At 41.6% G+C, this 21919-nt stretch overlaps 1 protein-coding gene across 1 annotated transcript in view; it reads right to left on the bottom strand.

Moving 5' to 3' along the window:
• The window catches only part of NECAB1 (N-terminal EF-hand calcium binding protein 1), a 60190-nt gene extending 40623 nt beyond the window's left edge, over positions 1 to 19567 (bottom strand). The window contains exons 1-3 of the mRNA XM_086742472.1: positions 19452 to 19567; positions 14419 to 14443; positions 6101 to 6209 (exon numbers count right to left, since the gene is read on the bottom strand). Of these exons, the coding sequence (XP_086598598.1) occupies positions 6101 to 6209; positions 14419 to 14443; positions 19452 to 19493 (176 nt within the window). The 5' untranslated portion in view covers positions 19494 to 19567. The remainder of the gene's footprint in view (positions 1 to 6100; positions 6210 to 14418; positions 14444 to 19451) is intronic.
• Between the last annotated feature and the right edge of the window lie 2352 nt (positions 19568 to 21919).

The following is a 21919-nucleotide window of genomic DNA, read 5'->3' as shown; positions in this document are numbered from 1 at the left end:
ACTTTAGGGTCTAGAAAAATTGCAAACATAAATTCATCCTAGCATAAGGAATTCCTATTCCACCTATCTCTTGGAAACTTTATGCGGTGGTAACTAATTCCTACTCATCTTTTTTCCTAGTGGTCATGGTCACTGCAGTACCAATTGACTCTTCTTTTACTTTGTAAAAAGATCACACCTGTCTGCACCGAATACCAAGGTACGGAGATCATTGTCAGTTAGGCAGACACAGCCCTAATTACTGGGAAGTTAAATCCCCCATTATTTGCCCTGCTATCACACTGAAAATGGTAATTGCTCATTTTAGCAGTCTTCCATATCCTATCTATTCTGTTTCAGGTATGTTACATTAGCTTGGGTTGGTCTTTTTAAAAGTTAATAATCTTCTAAATCTCTCTTCACTGAGACTGACATTAGGACCCATGTAAAAAGGGTTTTTAATACTTGGTTAATTTAGTTCCCTTAGAAGTGCTAAGTCAGTGTAAGTCTTTTATGCTTTGAATATTTTTTGAAAGTCTGCTGCAGCAAAGCTGAGAAGGGAATTCAGATTTCCTGAGCTGGTGGCCCATGGATGTCACCCCAAGGCCACCACTCCTGTTTTATCTTCAGGCTTTGAAGTACAAAGACTCATGCACACAGACAGTGAGATTTTGAATGCTGGCAGAGCTAAAAAGATTTAATGCAGGTGGAAAAAACCCAATGTCTGCTCTTGTGACAAGCTGGGTATGAAATCCTGAGATACTCCAAAAAATGATCTAGCAGATCATGACATGCTTCCCTAGCCATCTGTTCTAGGCATTTACATGTCATGTAAATCACTGCACAACCTCAATGCTTACGAAATATTTCTGGGATAGGGAACTACCGTCTGCATTTTGTAAACAGTGAAGCAAAGCAGAGAGAAGACAAATGAATTTCCCAGAGTTTAACAGAGTCTGTGTTTTAACTGGATAACAGAAACAAAATAATCTGTGCAAATCTTCTGCTACTAGATACGCAGATGTATGCAATTTCTCCGTCTCCCCTACTGAAAATCAGTCATAAAATACTTAGGAATTAGAGCCACAAACCATGATTTTCATTTAATTCCCTTGGTAACTTGAAAGTGAAAACATCACAAAATAGGTGGTTTGGGGATTGTTTGATATGTACATGATCCTCCTCATGCTTACATTACCAAACTTGCCAAGGTTCAATGAACATTTTGCTGCTTTTCTTAGCCAGCTGATTAATTTGAGACATTTCACATAATCTGCCCTTTTCAGCAAATGCCAGTGAGTAAAGTTTTTGTCTCTTTATTATATCAGTTCATGAGATTTTTGCTGGAAAGCTATACTAACAAGGAATTTATATTATACTGTCCAAACTGTCTCTCTTTGCTATATTCATCTAATACTTGTCATGCTCTGTCTTGCTGCCTACCGAATGACAGGGCTCTCAAAAGCTTTTAAAAGTGCTAAGGGACAGCCTTTAAAATATATTTGCCTCTGTTAAAGAGAAAGATCAAGTGGTGTAGTATGCTTTTCAGCTTCTGAGTCAGGCACTGAGCCTTTTATCAGTTAAAGACTTCATGAACAAACAGACTCAAAAAGCTTCTTGTTGCTGTTTTAAAGCCAAGCTTTAAGCATGTTTTCTTAGTATCTATATCTAGGTTCTACTCTGTAACACATGTTAACTAGTCAATAGAAAGCACCCTTTCCTCTGGTTGGAAAAGGTAATTTAGTAGGTTTTCTTAGTCTTCCACCTATTCAGGTCCTCGAAATACATGAAGATACGATCCTTTCCAGTATACATTCTCCGTGACTTTTGTGCCCTGCTTTTTGTCAGTCTTTTCCTGGACAGTGAGAATGATCTCTCTCTCAGATGGCTGCTGTGCCAGTTTCATGACCTGTTCTCAGCTAATAACTGTAGCATTCAACAAAGTTGCACCTGTTCTTCAAGTATACCTGTCTCGCAGGAGGAAAAATGTAATCTCACTTTTCTACACATTTTTCAGGTCCAAATATTCTCTGCTAAAGAGAAAAAGGTTTACAAATAATAAAAAATTTACTTCTTTTTTTTCTTAAAAATATTTTACAAATTAAAAAAGCTTTACAAATAAAAAGAAGTAGGAGAACATCTATCTTTTTTCCTTATAAATCTTACATAGTCATCGAGGATATTTGCCCTTATCGGGATGCTCCTTGACAAAAGCAGACAAATGGAATCATGGTAAAATAAAACCACTCTCATGCAGATACATGGTACAGATCAGGAAATCCAAAGCTGTATGAATGAATCTTTGGCTCTGAAATGAGTCTTTTACTCTGGGTTAAAAATTTGCTTGAAGGCCTTTAATCTGCTAAGCAAATTCCCATGGTGTTCTAAGAAGCATGTGATCCGTTTTGCTAGGATTAGGTAGATGGCATGCATCGTATTTGTTCAAGATTGTATTTGTTTCTCAGTCTTTGCCACTGATTTTAAGAAACCTGAGAAAATTAAAATGTTACACTTATTTCTTCTGTACACAATACCTATTTATTGAGCACTATTTCTGAAACCTTCTGCTGTGAATTTATAGCACACAAGTGCTTTTGACAAATTAGGGAAATATGGGAAATTAGGGAAATAATTTTATTTTTCTCTTCTTTTCCTAAGATAAGAGATAATCTGTTTATATTGCTTCTTCTCCTGTGTTGCCTGTTAAGGAGAATGATTTATGTGGGAAATCTGTTTCTCTCTTGCATCCTAATACCAAGAGTCTTCAACACACGGTGGTTTACTGGATGCTTTAGGATGGCCTTGGGATTAGGAGTCCAATTCCATACTTCCATTTTGTGCTCGCTTAAATCTAATAATTCTGAGGAGGTTATGCCTGATTTAAAGAAACATAAGTGAGATCAGAGCTAAAAACCAGATCCATAGTTATTCCCCCCTCCTAGAGGAAATATTCCTCTGTTTATATGCATTAGGTTCCTATGTGAATACTTTTAGGACTGTAGACAAAAGATCTAAAAGAGGATTCCTATCTATAGGCATTTCATGGCTCGATATAATCACACAGACAGTACTGCTCATGAAAAGTACTTCATATACCTTTTTAAAAAAGTAACCAAGCTCTTAAGACAGCAAAGAAATGTGGTTCTGCATATAGACTGTATATTTAAATGGCTTGAAGTAATCAACTGTTTTAATAACTAATATCTGAATTAATTTAATTACTAATTTTTTTACAAAAAAAAAATCTGCATATTGGCTAAAGAAAGTCTAGAAACTTTTTTAAAAAATTTATTTTTATCATCCTGGAAGATGTTCATAAATGATGATAAACTGAGATACATGTTCCTTAGCACACACTTGTACAATATTGATCAGATTTCAGACTTCAATTGATTTCTTTCTTCATACTTTCTGGAAAAGTTGAAATCATTTAATAATTCCACCTAGATTGGAGGTAGGCAAAATTTGCAAGGATAGAGAATATACTCATTAGACTAGCTGATAATGGTGGAAAAAATCGACAAGCTTCTAAGCACACAAGCCCTTCACTGAGGCTCCTTCAGAAGAATGAACTTGAGATTGTTCACAAAAAAGCCCTCAACTGGTCTTCCAGCCCTTCTGCTGCAAAGGTAGTTGTCATGTCAATGGCCAACATCGGGCCTGGTCATTGACAGGCTGCCAGGGTGACAGACCTGGTCTCGACTCGGCGTTAGGGATGTTGACACACAACTGTCAGGAGAACTGGGTGTTTGAGGACGAGGAGTGACAGAAACTGAGGAAGAGGGGAACAAGGAGGAGTGGGATGCTGTGACACAGACATCCAAAGGAGAAAAAGCCGTAGGAGAGTCACTGTTAGAAAGAACTGGCCAAGGGAAAAGGCCTATCCGGAACTACCTGAGGAAATGTGCAAGTCCTAAAGTATTAAGGTGATTGCCCAGTTCATGTGTCTGAGGAAGAAGGCTACTAATATCTTACTGTGAGCTAGTGTCTGGATGTTTATGAAGTAGATGAAATACAAAATAACAGTGTGTTGGGTTTTTTTTTTGCCTATAGGAGATAAAAAAAAAACAGAGACACAGTGGAGTTTGGCATTGGATGCGCTAAGGTCCTGTTATACTGCTTCTACTTTTCTTTACAGTAAACATAGGAAACAGGGCTGCGATAGCATCTAAATACTTGTTCCTCCACTGTATGCAGCTGAGAAAAGCAACACTGATTTACTGTGTACTACATCCTTGTAACCAGAACCACAACCCAGGCTGTGATTGCTACACAATGTCTTCATAACGTCTTAGCAAAAGCAATAAATGGCCTCTCCTCAGGACCTCTCTACCCAGGAATAGTCCAATTTAAAAACCACTAGCTTAGTAACACCCGCCTAAATAACAGCAAATGGGAGACCTGCTGTGAATAACTGCTGATGGCCAGAAAGCAAATAAAAAGGAAATTCATTCTCTTCTTCAGTCATAGAATCATAAGATGGATGAGGTTGGAAGGCACCTCTGGAGCTCATCTGGGCCAATCGCCCCTGCTCAAGCAGGGCCACCTAGAGCCAGTTGCCCAGCACCATGTTCAGATGACTTTTCAATATCTCCAATGATGTAGACTCCACAATCTCTCTGGGCTACCTGTGCCAGTGCTTAGACACCTTCACAATAAAAAAGTGTTTCCTGATGGTCAGAAGGAACCTCCTGTGTTTCAGTTTGTGCCCATTACCTCTGGTCCTGTTACTGGGCACCACTGAAAAGAGCCTGTCTCTGTCCTCTTTGTACCCTCCCTTGAGGTATTTATATACATTGATGAGGTCCTCCCTGAGACTTGTCTTCTCCAGGCTGAACAATCCCAGCTCTCTCAGCCTTTCCTCATATGTGAAGTGCACCAGTCCCTTAATCAACTTCATGGCACATCACTGGACTCCCTCCAGTATGTCCATGTCTGTCTCATACTAAGGAGCCCAGAACTGGACAGTACTCCAGATGTGGGCTCATCAGTGCAGAGTCGAGAGGAAGGATCATCTCCCTTGACTCGCTGGCAATACTTTGCCTAATGCAGCCCAGAATACCATTTGCCGCCTTTGTGGCAAGGGTAGGTTGCTGGCTCATGTTCATCTTCATGCCCACCAGGAACCCCAGATCCTTTTCTGCCAAGCTGCTTTCCAGCTGGACGACCCCCACCATATATTGTCGCATGCAGTTGTTCTTCCCCAGGTCCAGGACTTTGCACTTGTTGAACTTCATGAAGTTCCTGTCAACTCATTGCCCCAGGTCTCTCTGGATGGCAGCAAGACCTTCTGGTGTATCAGACACTCCTGCCAATTTTGTGTAATCAGTAAACTTGCTGAAGGTACACTGTACTCCACCATCCAGCTCATCAATGAAGATGTTAAGTAGGATTGGACCCAGTATTGACCCCTGGAGTACAACACTAGTTATTGTCCTCCAACTAGACTTCTGGCTACTGATCACCACCCTCTGGCCTGGCCATTCATCCTGTTTTCAACCTACCTTAATCATTGTACACAAGGGAAAATTTAGCTTAAGGGAGCATACAATGGCACAAGTTTGGCTCTGTGAAAAGCAATAAGTGTGGTTCTTCACACCCTAAACCTGTGGCCTTGTTAAGCCCAACTGTAATGGAAACGACCAAACAGCCTGAGTGACAACACCAACACAATTACCACGCCAGCACCAGACAAGATGGCTTTTTCTGCTCTTTACTATCTATGATTGCTTCATTTTTTTTTTTCCCCTGCTCAATATCTGCTCCAAGAATTCATCTAAGGGAATGAGTCAGTGAAGAGGGGTCAAGAATTGAGGAACTCTTATTTAAGCCTCAAGGAAGCCACAGACCCTTTTCCTTACTGTCATGGGTGGGGAACACAGAAGGTATCCAGTTTCCACTCTGTGTTCTCAGTACATAAAGCACATTTGCTGGAACATGTAGACATTTCTACAAGGTTTAAAAACATTTCATTTGTACAGTTTAGAGCCTTTTAACACAACCTAGCTTCCCTGAAGTAGCTTTCTCCTTAGAACTGTTTTCTAAAACCAGACTGATATCTTTTTTTTTCCCATTTTCAGACACAGAGAGTAGCACTTGATTGTAAGAAAGGGACACTTACTCAGTATTGTGAGTATCGATTGTGTGAAAAAGTTCATGCAGTTCTTCCCCACTCAGAACTCCATCAGCAAAGTAAGCTTTGAATTCATCAAAGGACAGTTTTCCATCGTCTGAAACAATGAAGAAATGGAAAGCACCTTAGTTTCATTTATGGTTTTGCTTGTTTACTTCCTGCAGTAGAAGATTAAACTATTAAAAAACTCTACCTCATCAGACTAAACGTAGAAACTTTATGTATTTGATCAAGACACATAAAGAACATGATGTTAAATGCATCAGCTGTTGCTCAGTTTGTCTGGTAATACTGTTATTCTTCCTCCTAGTCATCTTTAAAAGAAAGTTAGTTTGGATTTGTTAAGTGTCTACTGACACATCAACATAATCCTGGTTATGCCCTGAACCTATTCCCTGTAGCTTCTCCCAGTCCTGCCCCACTCTTCCCTACTTGATCCCTGCCAGCGTCCTCACCCCTGCATAGCAGATCAGTGACCTCCTGAGACTGAGGGGGACAAAGAAATCCACGGAAATGCAAAACAAAACATTTGTTGGAGGAATATGTTGGTTCAGTCAAAATTTATTTAGTTATCTAGAGCTGTCTATTTATTTCCTTTTCCTTCTCTTTCTTTCCTCTGCTCCCTGCCTTCTACCTAGGAGACTGAGACTCAAGTGCACAATTCAATAGCAGTGAATATCTTGTCTGCCCAAGGACACTAATCAATACACTGTACCGATTTGCAACATTATGATACTCTCTTTCTTCATGAAATGCATCTGCCGCAAAAAGCTCTGTGGTTGGTGCAGAATTAACAAAATACATTTTATAAGTTTGACTTTCATGGAATAGGAAGCCAGCTTTCCATCCTCTTACACTGGAAAGAATTTCAGCTAATTTCTTTAGTCAGCATAGAAAATAATAAATTGCGATTTTCCAGCATGTAATTTGTCTGGAGATTACACCAAAATTTAGGAATGAGAAAACTGTTTTAGACTTGTATCAGAGGTCAGTCAAAATCCTCAGGTGAAGTTTGAATTGGCCATGTAATATAGAGCGAAACCTAACCATGAAGAAGTTGACTTTTTATTTTCTAGGTACCTGATGTTCTCATTTGTTTGGAACAAAAACAGTCATCACCACATGGGCCCTGATCATCCTCAATAACATGCTCATGTAGTTAGGAAGTATCTACAGGAATAATGGGACTCAGAGGGAGGGAAAGTACCGTGTGACAACATTTCGAAGAACAGTAATGGAATGTACATTAATTCAAGAGGAGCAAGTCCTTATTACAATCTCTACTACATTACGTAGTGGAGTCTGTTTCATCTGTTTCTTAATTTAGCTTTAATTATAGAAAATCCTTGGCTACGTGAGGCAAAATCCTTGAGTGGAGATGTATTAAGCAGAGATTAATTAATCTGGTATTTTCCAGATGTTACCACTTCAGATTGAGGCTCTACCCTCCTTTTGTCAGATCAAACTCTGCACAACCATGAATGCTTTGGCATTTCATTGAAGAAGAGGTGGTATTTATATTTCACCTCATCTACGCATGTCCAAAAACCCCAGAAAAGGTGCAATACTGCAGATTTTCCAAGCCTGTTTTTTTTTTAATTAATTTTTTTTGTTAGTGACATCAGAAATAGATAAATGTGCTGCAATTTGGACAGCCTGTCCCATTCACAGGGTGGCCATGCCTGCAGTGACAGCAGCAGCAGACTTAGGCTACGGTCTGTTCTGGAAAGTAGGACTCTGGGATGCAAGGAGCATTAGACTCTGACAATTCTGGCCTCTGATCATATCACAATGACTATTTAAATAACATATGACAGTCAGCACAACTAACTTGTTCCTGGTTATATGATTCAAAGGCAAGGAGAAGGAGTCAAGTAAAGGAAGAAATGTAAAATAATTCTGGCTGCTGAAATGAATGAGATCCTGGATGGAGCTTGGAATGACATTGTATAGAAAATGACGCAAGAAACTAACCAATGTTTGTCAACAGGATGTTAAAGAAGTGAAAGAAAGAAGTTTGTAAATGGAAAGCTGACCCCATATAAGTCCACAAGATTTCATCAGAGATCCCTCTGCAACAGATGACATTTGCTTCTGTCCTAAAGAACAAGTGTCCTCTTTTCTTTGCTGTACAGCTATGACTTCTGAAGTGCACAGGTCAGAATGAGGCAAATCCATAACTGCATTAAAACAGTTATAGCAATTTGTTCCTCATTGTTCAGGGCAACCCTCAGTATCAATACAGGATGGGGGATGAAGAGATTGAGTACAACCCTGCCAAGAAAGACTTGGAGGTACTAGTGGATTAAAAGCTGGACGTAAACTGTCAATGTGCATTTGCAGCCCAGAAGGACAACCACATCCTGGGATGCATCAGAAGCATGGCCAGCAGGTTGAGGGAGGTGATTCTGCCTCTCTAGTCTGCTCTGGTGAGACCTCACCTGGAGTACTGTGTCCAGCTCTGGAGTCCCCAACATAAGAAGAACATGGATGTGTTGGACCGAGGCAAGAGGAGGGCCACAAAGATGATCAGAGGGCTGGAGCACTTCTCCTATGAGGACAGGCTGAGAGAGTTGGGGCTGTTCAGCCTGGAGAAGAGAAGGCTCCAGGGAAACCTTATAGTGAGTTTTCAGTACTTAAAGGGGGCCTACAGGAAAGATGAGGAGAAACTCTTTAGAAGGGCCTGTAGCAATAGGACAAGGGGTAATGGTTTTAAACTAAAATAGGGTAGATTTAGACTAGACATAAAGAAATTTTTTTTTTACACTAAGGGTTGTGGAACACTGGAACAGGTTGTCCAGAGAGGTGGTGGATGCCCCATCCCTGCAAACATTCAAGGCCAGGTTAGAAAGGGCTCTGAGCAACCTGATCTAGTTGGAGATGTCCCTGCTCCTTACCAGGGGGGTTGGACTAGATGACCTTTAAAGGGCTCTTCCAACCCAAATCATTCTATGATTCTAGGATTCTTTGATTTTTCTCACTATCTGAGTGAGTTTTAAATGCAAGATTGATAATCTGCTAACAAAAGCCAAAGGAAGAAGATCCACTTTTTGCTTTTACTTAGAAGAAGTTGGAATGGTTAAATGGTAGTTAAGTAATAATTTATTACTTAATAAAGCTCAATAAACTTATTGAGCTTTTGCATGAAGCATAAGGAATATTTTCAGAACATAACACTTCATAACTCTGTTTGGGGTAGCATTAAATTTAATTTCACATGACTCTCTTCCTTCAGTAATATATTGAATCACTCATAGGGCACTAAAAACCTGTAGACAGTAAGACTAAGATGTCCTAAGCACCAGACAAATCTACAACATATTGTGGCCTAATTTTATAGTGGTGAAGACTCTATTATAAAGGCAGTGTCTGAATCCTGTAACTACATGCTGTACTACTGCATGTAGATTTAAAGAGTAAAGCCGAGGAGTGTCCCTCACTCTTTTAATTGCTCTTAGTTCATAATTTCTTTGACTTCAACATATGGCTTCATATATGTAATCTACAAGAGGTTTCAAAATTGGACAAATTGAATGTCTGCTTCAACAAAAACATTTTGAAATGTTTAATATGAAAAGACAGATTGTAGCTGGAGATAATAATCATTACAATCAAAATAAAATGTCAAGATCTACAAGAGTTAAAACCAAGATGGCACAATACTGTGTTGAAGGTAGGCAATTTTCTTTGACAGAACTGCCATGATAACTAATTGAAAATCTAAATACATCTGCCATTTGGCACTGGTTGCAGAGAAGGAATATCAAATATTGAGCGCGTAGAAACGAGCTTCTTTTCACAGCTATGCTCCCTTTGGCTCATACACATACAATCCATTGTTTAATCTAACTGCCTCTGCAGCTTTAGCCTTTGCTAGGAAGGGTGATTTGCACACAAGTTATATATGTACCTAAGAAACCAGTGACCTTTGGCAACTTTCCTGAGATAAACATAGTAGTAAACCTAAGAGTCTACTCATAGAACAGTCTGGGTATGACAGAAAACCTGAAACACCTGTCTGTTTATCTCTGTTCTTCAGGATCACTGGTTTTACACCAATCTAGAAAATCAATGACCTGCCAACAGCCAGATTGGGCACTCCAGCTATTTTTTTTTTTTAATTTTACCATCCAAGAGCAGAGATTGCCTTTTACTTCATTGCTATTTATTCTCAATAACATTTTGAATGTTATTGACATTGACTGACACATCACTGAGCTTGTTGGTGGCAAAACCCAAGTAGATTTGAATCTATTTGGCTACATATTCTCTCAGTCCTCTGGGATGTCAGAAATGATGGGCTACAGGCCAGAGCAGTCACTGCCTGAGGACTGCTGCGGTGACGCAGCCGTCATCCTGCCAGTATTCACCTGGAGATACATGAGCAGATGCAGCAGAAGACTCACCTGCAAAGTCAGTGTCTGTCCTGCAATGGCACTGTCAATAAATAATGAATATGAAAACAACTATTCTGATCTCTGCAAGTGACCCTAGAGGGAGCGTTGCGAGACCTCTTGATCATCCTACAGGTGCAACTCGGTGGCTTTTTGGTTATTCTGTGGAAATCTTGTTGGGTGACTCAAATGTGTACGCCCTGCGAATCAATCCCTTTGGTCACTGACACCAGTGGATGCAATAGGATTCTACTGCTGCATTTGCCTTATTTTAAAGAAACCTTTATTTATGACCCACAGTTTTTTTTTTTGTTGGGCTAATGTTTGCATGGTTTCAGAGCTGAAATATCCAGATCATTGCAATGAAAAGTTTTGCTACTGCATGTATTATTATCCTATTTTACACAGTTTTAGAATTCTATGATTAAAAGTGTGATGTCTCTGCTCTGTATCATGGACATCAGGGGATGATGAATGAAGACACATGAGAGAATGAGAAGCTTAGTCTCATCTGACTGTATTTTTCATTTTATAAATTCTAGTTCAATGATGTTATAAAAGACGTATTTTTAGGGAGGAAAAAACACTTTCAGTGAGTGCTTGGTTGAAATGTCAGAAAAATAATGAAACCAGATATCAACGCACTGGTTCTGGCATTAATAACATTTTGGTGCATGGTCAGGAGAGGCTCCTGGGTGACCTTTACCAATAACGGGTATCGTTTCACTTGATTGCAAATCACTGCAAGGCTAATGGGGTGTCCCACGCCCCGCTTAGCACGGTAGAAGACGAACACCTCATGCAGACAAGCACATATAGGTGCTGAAGTCAGACGTGTGAGGTAACCACTGTTGCCTGTGAGATGAGGGAGGTAAAAAAAAAACCTTAATTGCATTCAGCAGTTACAGTTTCCCATATTTCTTTACTCCCTCCCTTGCAGCTTAGGGACAAGATTTACTTTTTGAGAGGAATTTAATGAGTTTGATTTTGTTTTAAATAGGAAAATGAATTAAATAAATGAAGAAATTGTCTTTTAGCTGAAGTTTTCCCAAATTAGTTCTGTGGGAAATCCACGTTTTCCTTTGAACACATGGAGTTTTGTACAGTAAACCTGAACAAAACTTAATTTTGAGATGCAAACCTGAAGCTTCTCCTTTCCAAAAAGGTCAATGTGCAGCATCTCACATTTATGAAATTACTTTTTTTTTTCCCTCAGGGTTTTTTGTTGCTTTTGTCAACATTACCATGTATTTCTTAGAAATGCAATATTCCTTCCCTATGCCTTGTTCTCCCTCTAAGAAAATCACAGGACCTTTTTGTTATGGGAGGAGCATGCATCTGCTCCATACAGAGCAGAGCTGCTCAGCCATGAAATAAAAACTATAGACAGAGTTTTTGAAGTTGATCCTCTTGTGGAAGCTGTGCACAGCTGGTATTTCCAGAAACAGGAGGGTAACAGAATGATATGTGTACCTGAGCTGGCAAAGAAAGAAGCCACCACCCCTAAAGAAATAACATTCGCACAGCTTCTTTCAAATAGGGGAATGATTGTTTGATAAAGGAGCTTCTCAATTAAACCCAGCTGTTGTAAGTCACTGTAGTATTTTTGAATAACAGCAATTCAGCAGGATTTCTTGGCTCTTTTGATGTCTTATTTTACATTGTCTATGCAAGAACAGTTGTCTTTCCTCACTGTGAAATGGTAACCTTAAGTCCCACAGTCCCTAAATTCATAGCAAGACCACTGTCTCCTATAATACTCCTCTTTATCAGCTTGAACCACTTTTTTTTGGATGTATATTTTTCTTGCTGTCAAGGCAAGGGTTTTGATGATAAGTTTTTTGGGAGTGTTTCAAGCTCACAGAGAGAATGAACACAGCAGCTCTAAGAGAGTCCCATTCAAAGTGTATGGGAGAAGTTAACAGGGCTGTCTCACGGACAGGAACGCAGTATTTGTTGCTGTAAGCCAGTACTTGGTTTCCTGTAGCACAGAAAGGTGACACTGAAAGTGTAAGTAACCTAGTCACTTACAAAAGCTAATAATCTGTGTTGACAACAGCGTAAACATGTTAGGTAAGTGTTCACATATCCCAAAACCTTTCTGAGAAGCTACTTCACTTCCCAGCCTTGAAACAAATCTCCTCCCTATTAACGTGGCACGAGCCTGTGCTAGATTAGCAAAGTGTAAGTCCCACAGGCAACTGGTGGTTCAGCAAACACAATTAAGCACGTAAGAGCTGAAACCACTTCAAGTTCATGGACTTAAATTAATAGAACTAAAGTGGCTGAACTTAGCCACTTTTCTCCCAGTAATACGTAAAGCATCCATATAGAGCTATGAAAGGCAGTGACCAAAGTCTCTGGGGCTGATGTGGTTTCGTATTGTTGTGGAACAAGCAAGCTGGTCACTAATCATGTCAGCTGTTTCCCCTATTTTAATAGCATCACAGAAGTAATAAATCACTGCCCTTGCAAGCCACTGGCATGTTGACTGAGGGAGATAACAAAAACACTAACAAAAAACTCTCAGAGTGACGGATTTTGTGACTCCTGAGCTCTCTGAAGGAGCCTGCCATGGTCTTGTGGGATGTGCCAGTTGCTGCACATGAGCTGGGGCAGGAATAGCAACCAGAGGTGGGCTGCCGGAGTGGGATTGCTCTCTTAGCAACAGTGAATGGTTATTCAACAGGCACAGCTATACCATCAAACCACAGTAGCCCCTTATTATCCAATAATTCTTCCTTGACCGTGATTCTGTCTGATTTTTTCAATGGCATCCATTTGCCCTAAGATACTTGAGAGTACACTTCATCGAAACCACACAACACATGTTTTCTGAGGATTGAGTGGGAATTGCTTGTCAGGGTTAAATGTGTCTGAGCTGTGGGTTTGACGCTGCTTTCAGGAAAAGACCAAAGTCTGGCCAGTGCTTCTGCAATCGAAGTCGCATCTTCCTTCTTCCCATACTTTGGTATTACAATGCTAAATAATTGCAAGCTGGTCTTTCCTTCTTGTCCTGCAACTCTGGGTATCTGCATTAAGTATAAATACTATCACGGTAACTGCAGAGCTACAGAAGCTCTTCACAGCCTGAAACATACTGAATCTCACACTCTGTGTGTCCCAGGGACACAGGAGTGGCTTCATTTCTCTACTGGGGCATGTGGCACAAAAACAACAATGTAACTTGTCCAAAATTGTACGGCAGTTCTGAGATGGGAAAAGGAGTTAAAGTCAGGTTCAAGACCATGACTATGCACACTAGCAAAGAAATCCAGCGGTTACAGTTGTGGTCCTTACAGCAAGGCCCTTCCCCTGCTGCAGCCAAAAGGGGAGCATTTCTGAAGTTTACGGTACTATGCTCCAACATACTGAATTTTAATAAGGGAAAAAACATCTGCAGAAGGAAAATCAGTCAGTAGCATGTGGGAAAAACTTTCTGTTAAGAACATAATTAAAATGTTATGACTTTTGTGTTATAATTATGTGAGTTGACTTTACACTGACTTAACATGCCAAACAACTATGTAGCTGTAAAATGCAGGAAAGAAGTCTGATTGATTGCTGGATATAGCCTATGATGTTTTTAAAAAGTAGTAAGACAGAGCTACTAACAAGTATTTCAAACCTTCTTGTGAACACAAGGTCACTAAGAAAACACCTATGTGCACCAGAAGTGCCAATCAAACTCACATGCCAAATTGTGAAAGCACAAGATCTGCCTTTAAAGAACCCATAGAGAGGATCAGTGCACAACAAAATACATTGCATTGAACCTGCAAAAACCACAAAATGACATGAGAGATGACTGGTTTTTCCTGTTAGGATGTTTAAAACATGACTTCAAATGCTGAATCAATGATGGATATTTTTATTACAAAAGGATGGGGGAAGACACATGACCGGTCTTACCATTCTTGTCTGCTCTTCTTAATATCTAAACAAAAAGAGAGAGAGAACAGAAACACTTTTTTTTTAATGTGTTAATAGCACACAATGCTGTATTTAGTGGGCATTTATAGTTTGAGCTCTACATCATATTTTCACAACGCTGCATAAAATTGAAAAGCCCTTAGTGTGTCTCCATCCTTCCCTCAAAGTATCACTTTCTTTACCTCCTCCTGTGCTGTGTGCACTGAAAACCAAGACTATAATAAGAACCAGCTTTATTTTCTGGTTTATGCATAGCTTATAAGGATTATGTTCAGGCACAAAACCTGATACCATCTGGCTACCATGATAATGGATTTGGGGTTGAGAGAAGTGATTTAAAGAAGCAGAGCAAGGATGATAGCTGGGAGGATGCGCTGAGCATCTGTGACGGTGAGAAAGACTCAGGGCTTGTGTGGAGGAAGTCGAGGGCTTGTGTGTGTGGAGGAGCTGGGCGGCATGAAGGGATCAGACTGGGTGTGGGAGGCAGTGAGATCAGATGTGCGGGAGCAAATTTGAGGATTGCTCTGACAGCAAGTAGGAGCCAGATACAGAAGAAAGGGGAGAGGGAAGACATAGAGGTTAAGAGAGGTGCTGGTGAAAATGCTGTTACTTTTCAAAATACATTGCTTGGATTTTTAAATTATTTTAGGTTTTTTCTGGGCTTTTCACTGAAAAGTTTCTCACCCTGCAAAAGTTGGGTTTTTTTCCAAAAATCCACAGGCTCCCTCCCATCCCATTAGACCCTAATGGATTTGGGAAGGCAAGGGCTGCACGAGGGTGCCTCCTATAGATCCTTCCCTGCAATACTTCTGCCACAAAAACTGTATGTGATCCCAGCTTACCCTCACGGTGTGCCGGTCTGCCTTTTCACCCCACTGTAAATGGCACCTGCTGGAGAAGCTATTTAAATACATAGGTGAGAGTCTGTAACTCCTTGTGCAAAGTCTGAGAAGAAGATAATAGTGGGGGGATCCCGCGAGGAGAGGTGGCAGAGCCTTCCAGGCCCATTGGCGGTGGGACGCAGTACCAACCCATCTGGGACTGTGTGCAGGTGCCCCGGCCCTGTCTTACTGCCAGTGACACGCCGGTGTGCCTGCCTGTCCCTGCTGGAGTCCCACCGCAGGTACTACCATGTTCTGGTTTTGGCAGCGATGGAGTTGATTTTCCTCTCAGTAGCTGGTATGTTTTGGATTTCGTACCTGAAGAGTGTTGATAAAACACCCTGATGATACAAGTTGTTGCTAATGAGACCAAGGACACTGTCCTGCTTTCCAGGTCTTGCTAATGTGCAGGTGCAGGAAGCTGGGAGGGATACAGCCAGAATAATTGACCCCAACTGGCCAAAGAGAGTATTCCATGCCATAAACATCACACTCAGTACATAAGTGGGGGTTGCCCGCAGGGGGTGCATCGCTCTCTCTACCTTGCTGGCTCCTTTGCTTGCCGCTCAGTTTTGTTTCTGTGATCACTCCTCAGGACGGGCTATATCAGTCATTGGGACATCAGGTAGTGAGAAATTGTGCATTGTTTATTTAATATATTTTAGTATCCTTGTATTTTATTATTGTTTTCTTTTGCTATTCTAGTAAACTGTCTTCATCTCAACCCATGAGTTTTTCTTTCTTCCCAGTTCTCTCCCCCATCCCGCTGAGGAGGGTGAGCAGGAAACTGTGTGGTGACCAGGGCTAAACCACAACATACCACTTTGGAGAAGAGATCAGGGACAGGGAGTGGAAGCCACAGAGCGGGGTCTCCCCCAGTTTCTTTGCTCCCGATGAAGTGGTTTTGCTGTGGCACATGTGACACTTCAGATATGCACAACCGCCATCCGTTGTCACTCTGCCACGTTTCCGGATATAGCCCCCATCGCTTCTTCAGACTGGGCCACAATGGGGAGTCATCCGGGCAATGGAATAACAAGTTTTGGCAAGGGAAGAGAGCAGATCTTCTGAATATAGTTTCTGTTGTGTTCTGAATATAGTTTCTATTTACATCCAGCTCTGAAGCTCCCAACATAAGAAGGACATGGACCTGTTGGAGTGAGTCCAGAGGAGGGCCACAAAGATGATCAGGGGGCTGGAGCACTTCTCCTGTGAGGACAGGCTGAGAGAGTTGGGGCTGTTCAGCCTGGAGAAGAGAAGGCCCTGGGGAGACCTTATAGCGGCCTTCCAGTACCTAAAAGTGGCCTACAGGAAAGATGAGGAGAAACTCTTTAGCAGGGCCTGTTGTGATAGGACAAGGGGTAATGGTTTCACAACAGAGGGAGGTAGATTCAAATTAGACATAAAGAAAAAATTTTTTACACTGAAGGTGGTGAAGCACTGGAACAGGTTGCCCAGAGAGGTGGTGGATGCCCCATCCCTGGAAACATTCAAGGCCAGGTTGAATGGGATTTTGAGCAACCTGATCTGGTTGGAGATGTCCCTGCTCCTTGCAGAAGGGTTGGACTAGATGACCTTTCAGTGTCCCTTCCAACCCAAACTGCTCTATGATTTTGTGATTCTATTGCTGGTATGAACATCAGTAAAGGAGTTTCAAAATGGGCACATCTATTTTTGAGAGCTGACAGCAATAGAAACATTGTCCGGTTTGATAAACTGCTAGTAGTATTTAAACAGCCTTTCCAGTGCATTCCGTAACTGTTCTGCTCCTAGACGTGAAACCAAATGAGAAACCCAAGGATCTTGGTGCTGAGCTCTGTTCCAATAGAACCTTCATGACTGTGTTCTGTAGGGTGGGGCTGGCAGGGAGACTCACAGAATTGTGACCCACATCCAGGACTTCACTACAAGCTGAACTTGGCATTGACCCAAGTTTACAGCATGTGAAGTATGAAATAAACTTAGTAACATGACATCTTGCCTCCTTACATATCCAAATAAATCATATATTGCAACTCAGTTTTCAGAATGAGGACTGGACTCATTTAGGGGTTTTAAATTTTTACTCTTAAACTGAAAATTTTCTCCTAATGAGAACTAAAGACTGAATGTAGAGAGCAAAGGAAAGATCATGAAAAGCATTATTAAAATAAATTAAAAACTCTTTCTACTGTCCGTAACAGGTAAAATACAGTCCTAGATTCCTGGCCGGTTCGGCTGGATTTTTTGGGGAACTGTTGTTGGTCTTTCTCCTACCTCACTGGCAGGCAGCCTTGTGTCCTTTTTGTGTCACCTGAAGGAAAAGTCAGCCTGCTTGTCAGGGTACCCACCTCCACGCTGCCTGTAGGACTTGGTGCTGTGCTGGAGTTAGTAACTCTATGTTAACAGGCTGCAAAGCCGGTGTGCTGAAAGGTTTTGCAGATTTTCAGCTGGAAGTGGAGGGATTTGTGAAATTTGGAGAAGGGTGGAGAAACACGGTGCTCTGAGATCTAATGGTTTTCTTCGGCCCAGTTACACCCAATAAAAAGGAGCAGTGGGTGTCCCCCTGCTCTTCTATAAATATGAACCTGACACTGCTTTAAGAAATTGATGAAAATTAAACAAATAATTTTCATTTTATTTATTTTTTTACTTCGGATGAAATCAAAAGTTTTCAGTTTATCAGATATTCTGACCATATGCAGTTTCCTAACCCAGTACACTGAGTTAAATTGGAGAGTTGGCTCCATTTAATGTTTTTTAACTCTTTCCTGGCAACTTAGGTTTCTCTTCTGTCTTTGCGATGTATGCCTGCAATTTTCCTGTTTCTCCTACAAGTGGTATCTATAAGACAAAAAAAGCTGCATTTTCATTGTACACTTGAATGGAAATAATAAAAGTCAACAAAGTCTACTTTAAATGATTTCTCATGGAGGCTAGAGAAATCAGGAGATAAGCAGGTGAGGGCTGTTTGAAATAATTTGAGGAAAAGGTTGGGGAAGTTAATGTGGGCACATTAGAGAAAACATCTAGATACAGGGTCATTTAATACAGAACATGTCCTTTCCAGCTGATATTGTGGACTAACCCTGGTATATGAGTTGGTCTGAAGCAGATCAGAGTTGGCAGTAGAGCTGGTCTGGAGATTTGTAGGTCTCATCAAGGACTGGGGATACTTCAGAGATCTTTGGGTAGGAGTTTGCCTTTTATCAGAACTCGCCTTGGACCAAAGAAACGCTCCATGCTGGACAAGTTTAGACAAAAAAAAACTTTACAGCTGCATCTGGTGAGATGCTGAGCCCTTGGTGATGGTCTAGCACAGCACCCCTGAGGGGTAGGATGGCAAATGCACAAGAGGGCACCTCACTGGGCTCCCTGTCAATGGGCTGAGGGGCTCAGGGTTGCTCCGCACATCAACCCAGAGCACCTCAAATCCACCAGGGTCTAATGGGATGTGAGGGAGCCTGTGCATTTTGGGAAAAAAAAAAAAACTTTTGCAGGGTGAGAAACTTTTCAGTGAAAAGCCCGGAAAAAAACCCTAAAATAATTAAAAAATCCAAGCAGTGTATTTTGAAAAGTAACAGCGTTTTCACCCAGCACCTCTCCTAACCACCCCCAACAGCTAACCTGCTCTCCTCACACATGCACACCATCGGAAGTAAACTCATTCCCCTTATTAACATTCAAATGGCAAAAACATTTTTAAAAAAGGAAAGGGGAAGAGGAAGGGAAACGGGAAGAAGAAGGAAAAAGGAAAGGGAAAAGGGAAAAGGGAAAAGGGAAAAGGGAAAAGGGAAAGAGAAACGCCTACAGCCTTGCTGAGCTTCACCCCCTTCCACCCCAGGGAGGAAATGCCAGCTCCAGGAAAAAAAAAAAAGAAACAAAACCCAAACAAACAGAAAAAAAAAAACCAAAAAACCAAAGTAAGGGAAATTTAAAAAAAAAAGGGAAAAAGAAGAAAAAAATAAAAAGGAAAAAATAGAAAAGAAAAAGGAAAAAAAAATATTTTAAAAAAGGATTTTTAAAAAAAAAAAAAAAGACAAGGAAAAAAGGCAAAACAGAAAAAAAAAAAGACGCTATCCCCCAAAAACAGCTTGCAATCGCTGCCTGTGCCGGAGGGAGGGGTTGATGTCACGGGTGCCGCGTACTCACATCGCGGAAGATGCGCAGCCCCGCGCCCAGCTCCGCCGCCATCCGCCCGCCGCCGCCAACACCGCTCGCAGCGCCGGCTGGCCCGGGGCCGGGGCTGGAGGCGGGAGGGTGGAGGGTTGCGGGAGTGTCGGACCGCCCCCCCCGGCGCCGGGGCTGGCTGCTGTGCCGGGGGGCCGGGCCGCACGCCCCGCCTCGCCCGTCGCTGGGAAACCACCCCGAAAGGCGCTGAAGGAGAGGCGGCCGTTGGTGCTGCTCACCCGTCAGGGGTCGTGGTGGGGGCTTGGCCTATTCTGCCCTGCAGCCCCCCTGTGGCATTTTCAAAGCGTGTTCGTGGGTAGGCACTGCTTTCTCTCCACGAGAAAGTCGGTCCTTGTAGTCTGACTTTGTCAGGCCGGGTTTTCATCCTCATTTTGGCTGTTTTCCCCTTCAATAACGGTCATTGGGGTGGGGGGAAGATCTTTCTGGGACTGCAGGACCCCAGACTGCACGTGCTTGGAAGCCTCAGCAGCGTGGAGGGGTGCTGGGGCTTAACGTTCCTGTTGTATGGCCGATGCAGGTGTCACGATAAGCCAGGCTCTGCAAAAGCTCTCCGGCTTCAAACTAAGGTCCGTAAATATAACACAGTCCCTCGAGGTGGCCTGGCCAAAAATCAGGGGCTGAGGGGACTCGGGGGTGCTGGTGTTTGTGGAGGGCAGGAAGCAGGGAGCTGCAGGATAGGGCAGGAGCGGGCTCTGCGGGGCGAGGGCAGGTGAGGAGGAGGATGGCGGGGCGAGGGGGGAGAGCAGCTCTGAGGGAAACTGCCCTCTCATGTTACTTCAGATGTGTGCCAAGAGGTTTATTACGTGGCACTGTCTGTGTTCTCCCACCACACACCACCAGCGGACAGCATTGCAATTATATGTTGTATATTACAATAATATAAATTATATAATGGAATCATAGAATGGTTTGGGTTGGAAGTGACCTTAAAGATCATCTAGTTCCAAACCCCTGCCCTGGACAGGGACACCTTCCACTAGACCAGGTCACTCTAATATTATATATTTCATTATATGTTATTATAGATGATACTACACTTCATAATAGATGGTAGAGTGAATTTTTTACTTTAAAACACCTTCTTGTATGAAAAGCCTTGGTCATGGCATGGCTTGTTCTGCGTGGGTGTTCCTGCTCCTTCCATCTCCCTTTCCACATTTCAAAACAAAATCTGAGAGAGGAGAGAGACAACTGTCGAAAAGGAAAGGCAAGGCATTTCACAGAGTGAGAAATTTTTATCTCTCTTCCTAAAGATGACTTTAAAAAGTGATGGAAAAAAATTATCTCAGGCTATTTTTTAATAATACTGAAAGGCTTTTAGTTAATCTGATTTTTCTGGTGGAAGCATGGGAATGTATTTCTTTCCAAAGAGAGAAAAGAAGAAAAAAGTCCAAAGGTTGTCTCAAGAGCCAGGAGGGTTAGTGGAGGTAAGGAAAAGCTGCTTTAGATTGTACAGGGGCTTGTTTTTGTTTACAGTTATAACAACAACAACAACCACAACAATAATTTACATATTTAACTTCATTGATTAATTACTATCTTGGAATGAAAAGACTTTTGTTGAAGAGCCAGTGTCTTTCCCCTTTTATTAAGTCTTAACATTTACCATGAATATTTTAAGTTTGTCTAGAGAAATCTTCCTTAAAAACAGTAAGGAAAAAAAAAGTGTAATCTTGATATTTTATAGGGCAAAAATTAAAACATAAGAAGCAAAAATAACTTATTTCCACTATTTAAAAACTTATTTGCAAATCACCTTTGCGTGACATAGAAACATGAAAGTAATCATTTTTAGAGACTTCAGTTTTCAGGTTCAGATAAGCAAACATATCTGAATAGAGCAGGTGCATAACTTACTGGTGATTCTTCTTTATACCACTTTAAAATTTTCTGACGTAATATCTCCATTTTAACAACACAAGCAGGATGAAAGCTCTGAATTTTACCAGCTTCCCTATTCATTCAATGGTTTCCCTCTGTCTCTGAGCAAGAGGCTGTGAGGGGGAAGAGAGGGGAACGCAGAGGAGAACATGGCCCCGTGGTTCCCCATCATGTGGGAGTACGGGTATGGTACTTGCTACCTTACTGGGAGGATGATGGCTTTGTGAAACACCCAGGTGAGGTTAGCAGAGGTCAGCACAGAGTGATACGCTCACTTCTGCAGCCACAGACCCATGCTGCTCATAATCTGTTACAAGAAATAGAGTTGTTCGTGTGCGAATGAGGATAAAACCTAAAACTGCCTGCTCTTTTTCTTGCCGCATGTCATATAGTTAAACTTTTATTTAGAAACCAGCATAGTGTACCAACATCTTCGCTCATGTGAAATGAAATGGTCAGCCAGTATTTAATGATGTTGCCCTTTTATCTGGGAAAAAATAAACAAATGAAAACTGTCAGCAACAGCTACCTTACACTTGCGGTGCAGT

The sequence above is a fragment of the Chlamydotis macqueenii genome, chromosome 2 (genome assembly GCF_036417535.1).
Source record: "Chlamydotis macqueenii isolate bChlMac1 chromosome 2, bChlMac1.mat, whole genome shotgun sequence".
NCBI classification, from domain to species: domain Eukaryota; kingdom Metazoa; phylum Chordata; class Aves; order Otidiformes; family Otididae; genus Chlamydotis; species Chlamydotis macqueenii.
This window is presented reverse-complemented; position numbering and strand designations above follow the sequence as displayed.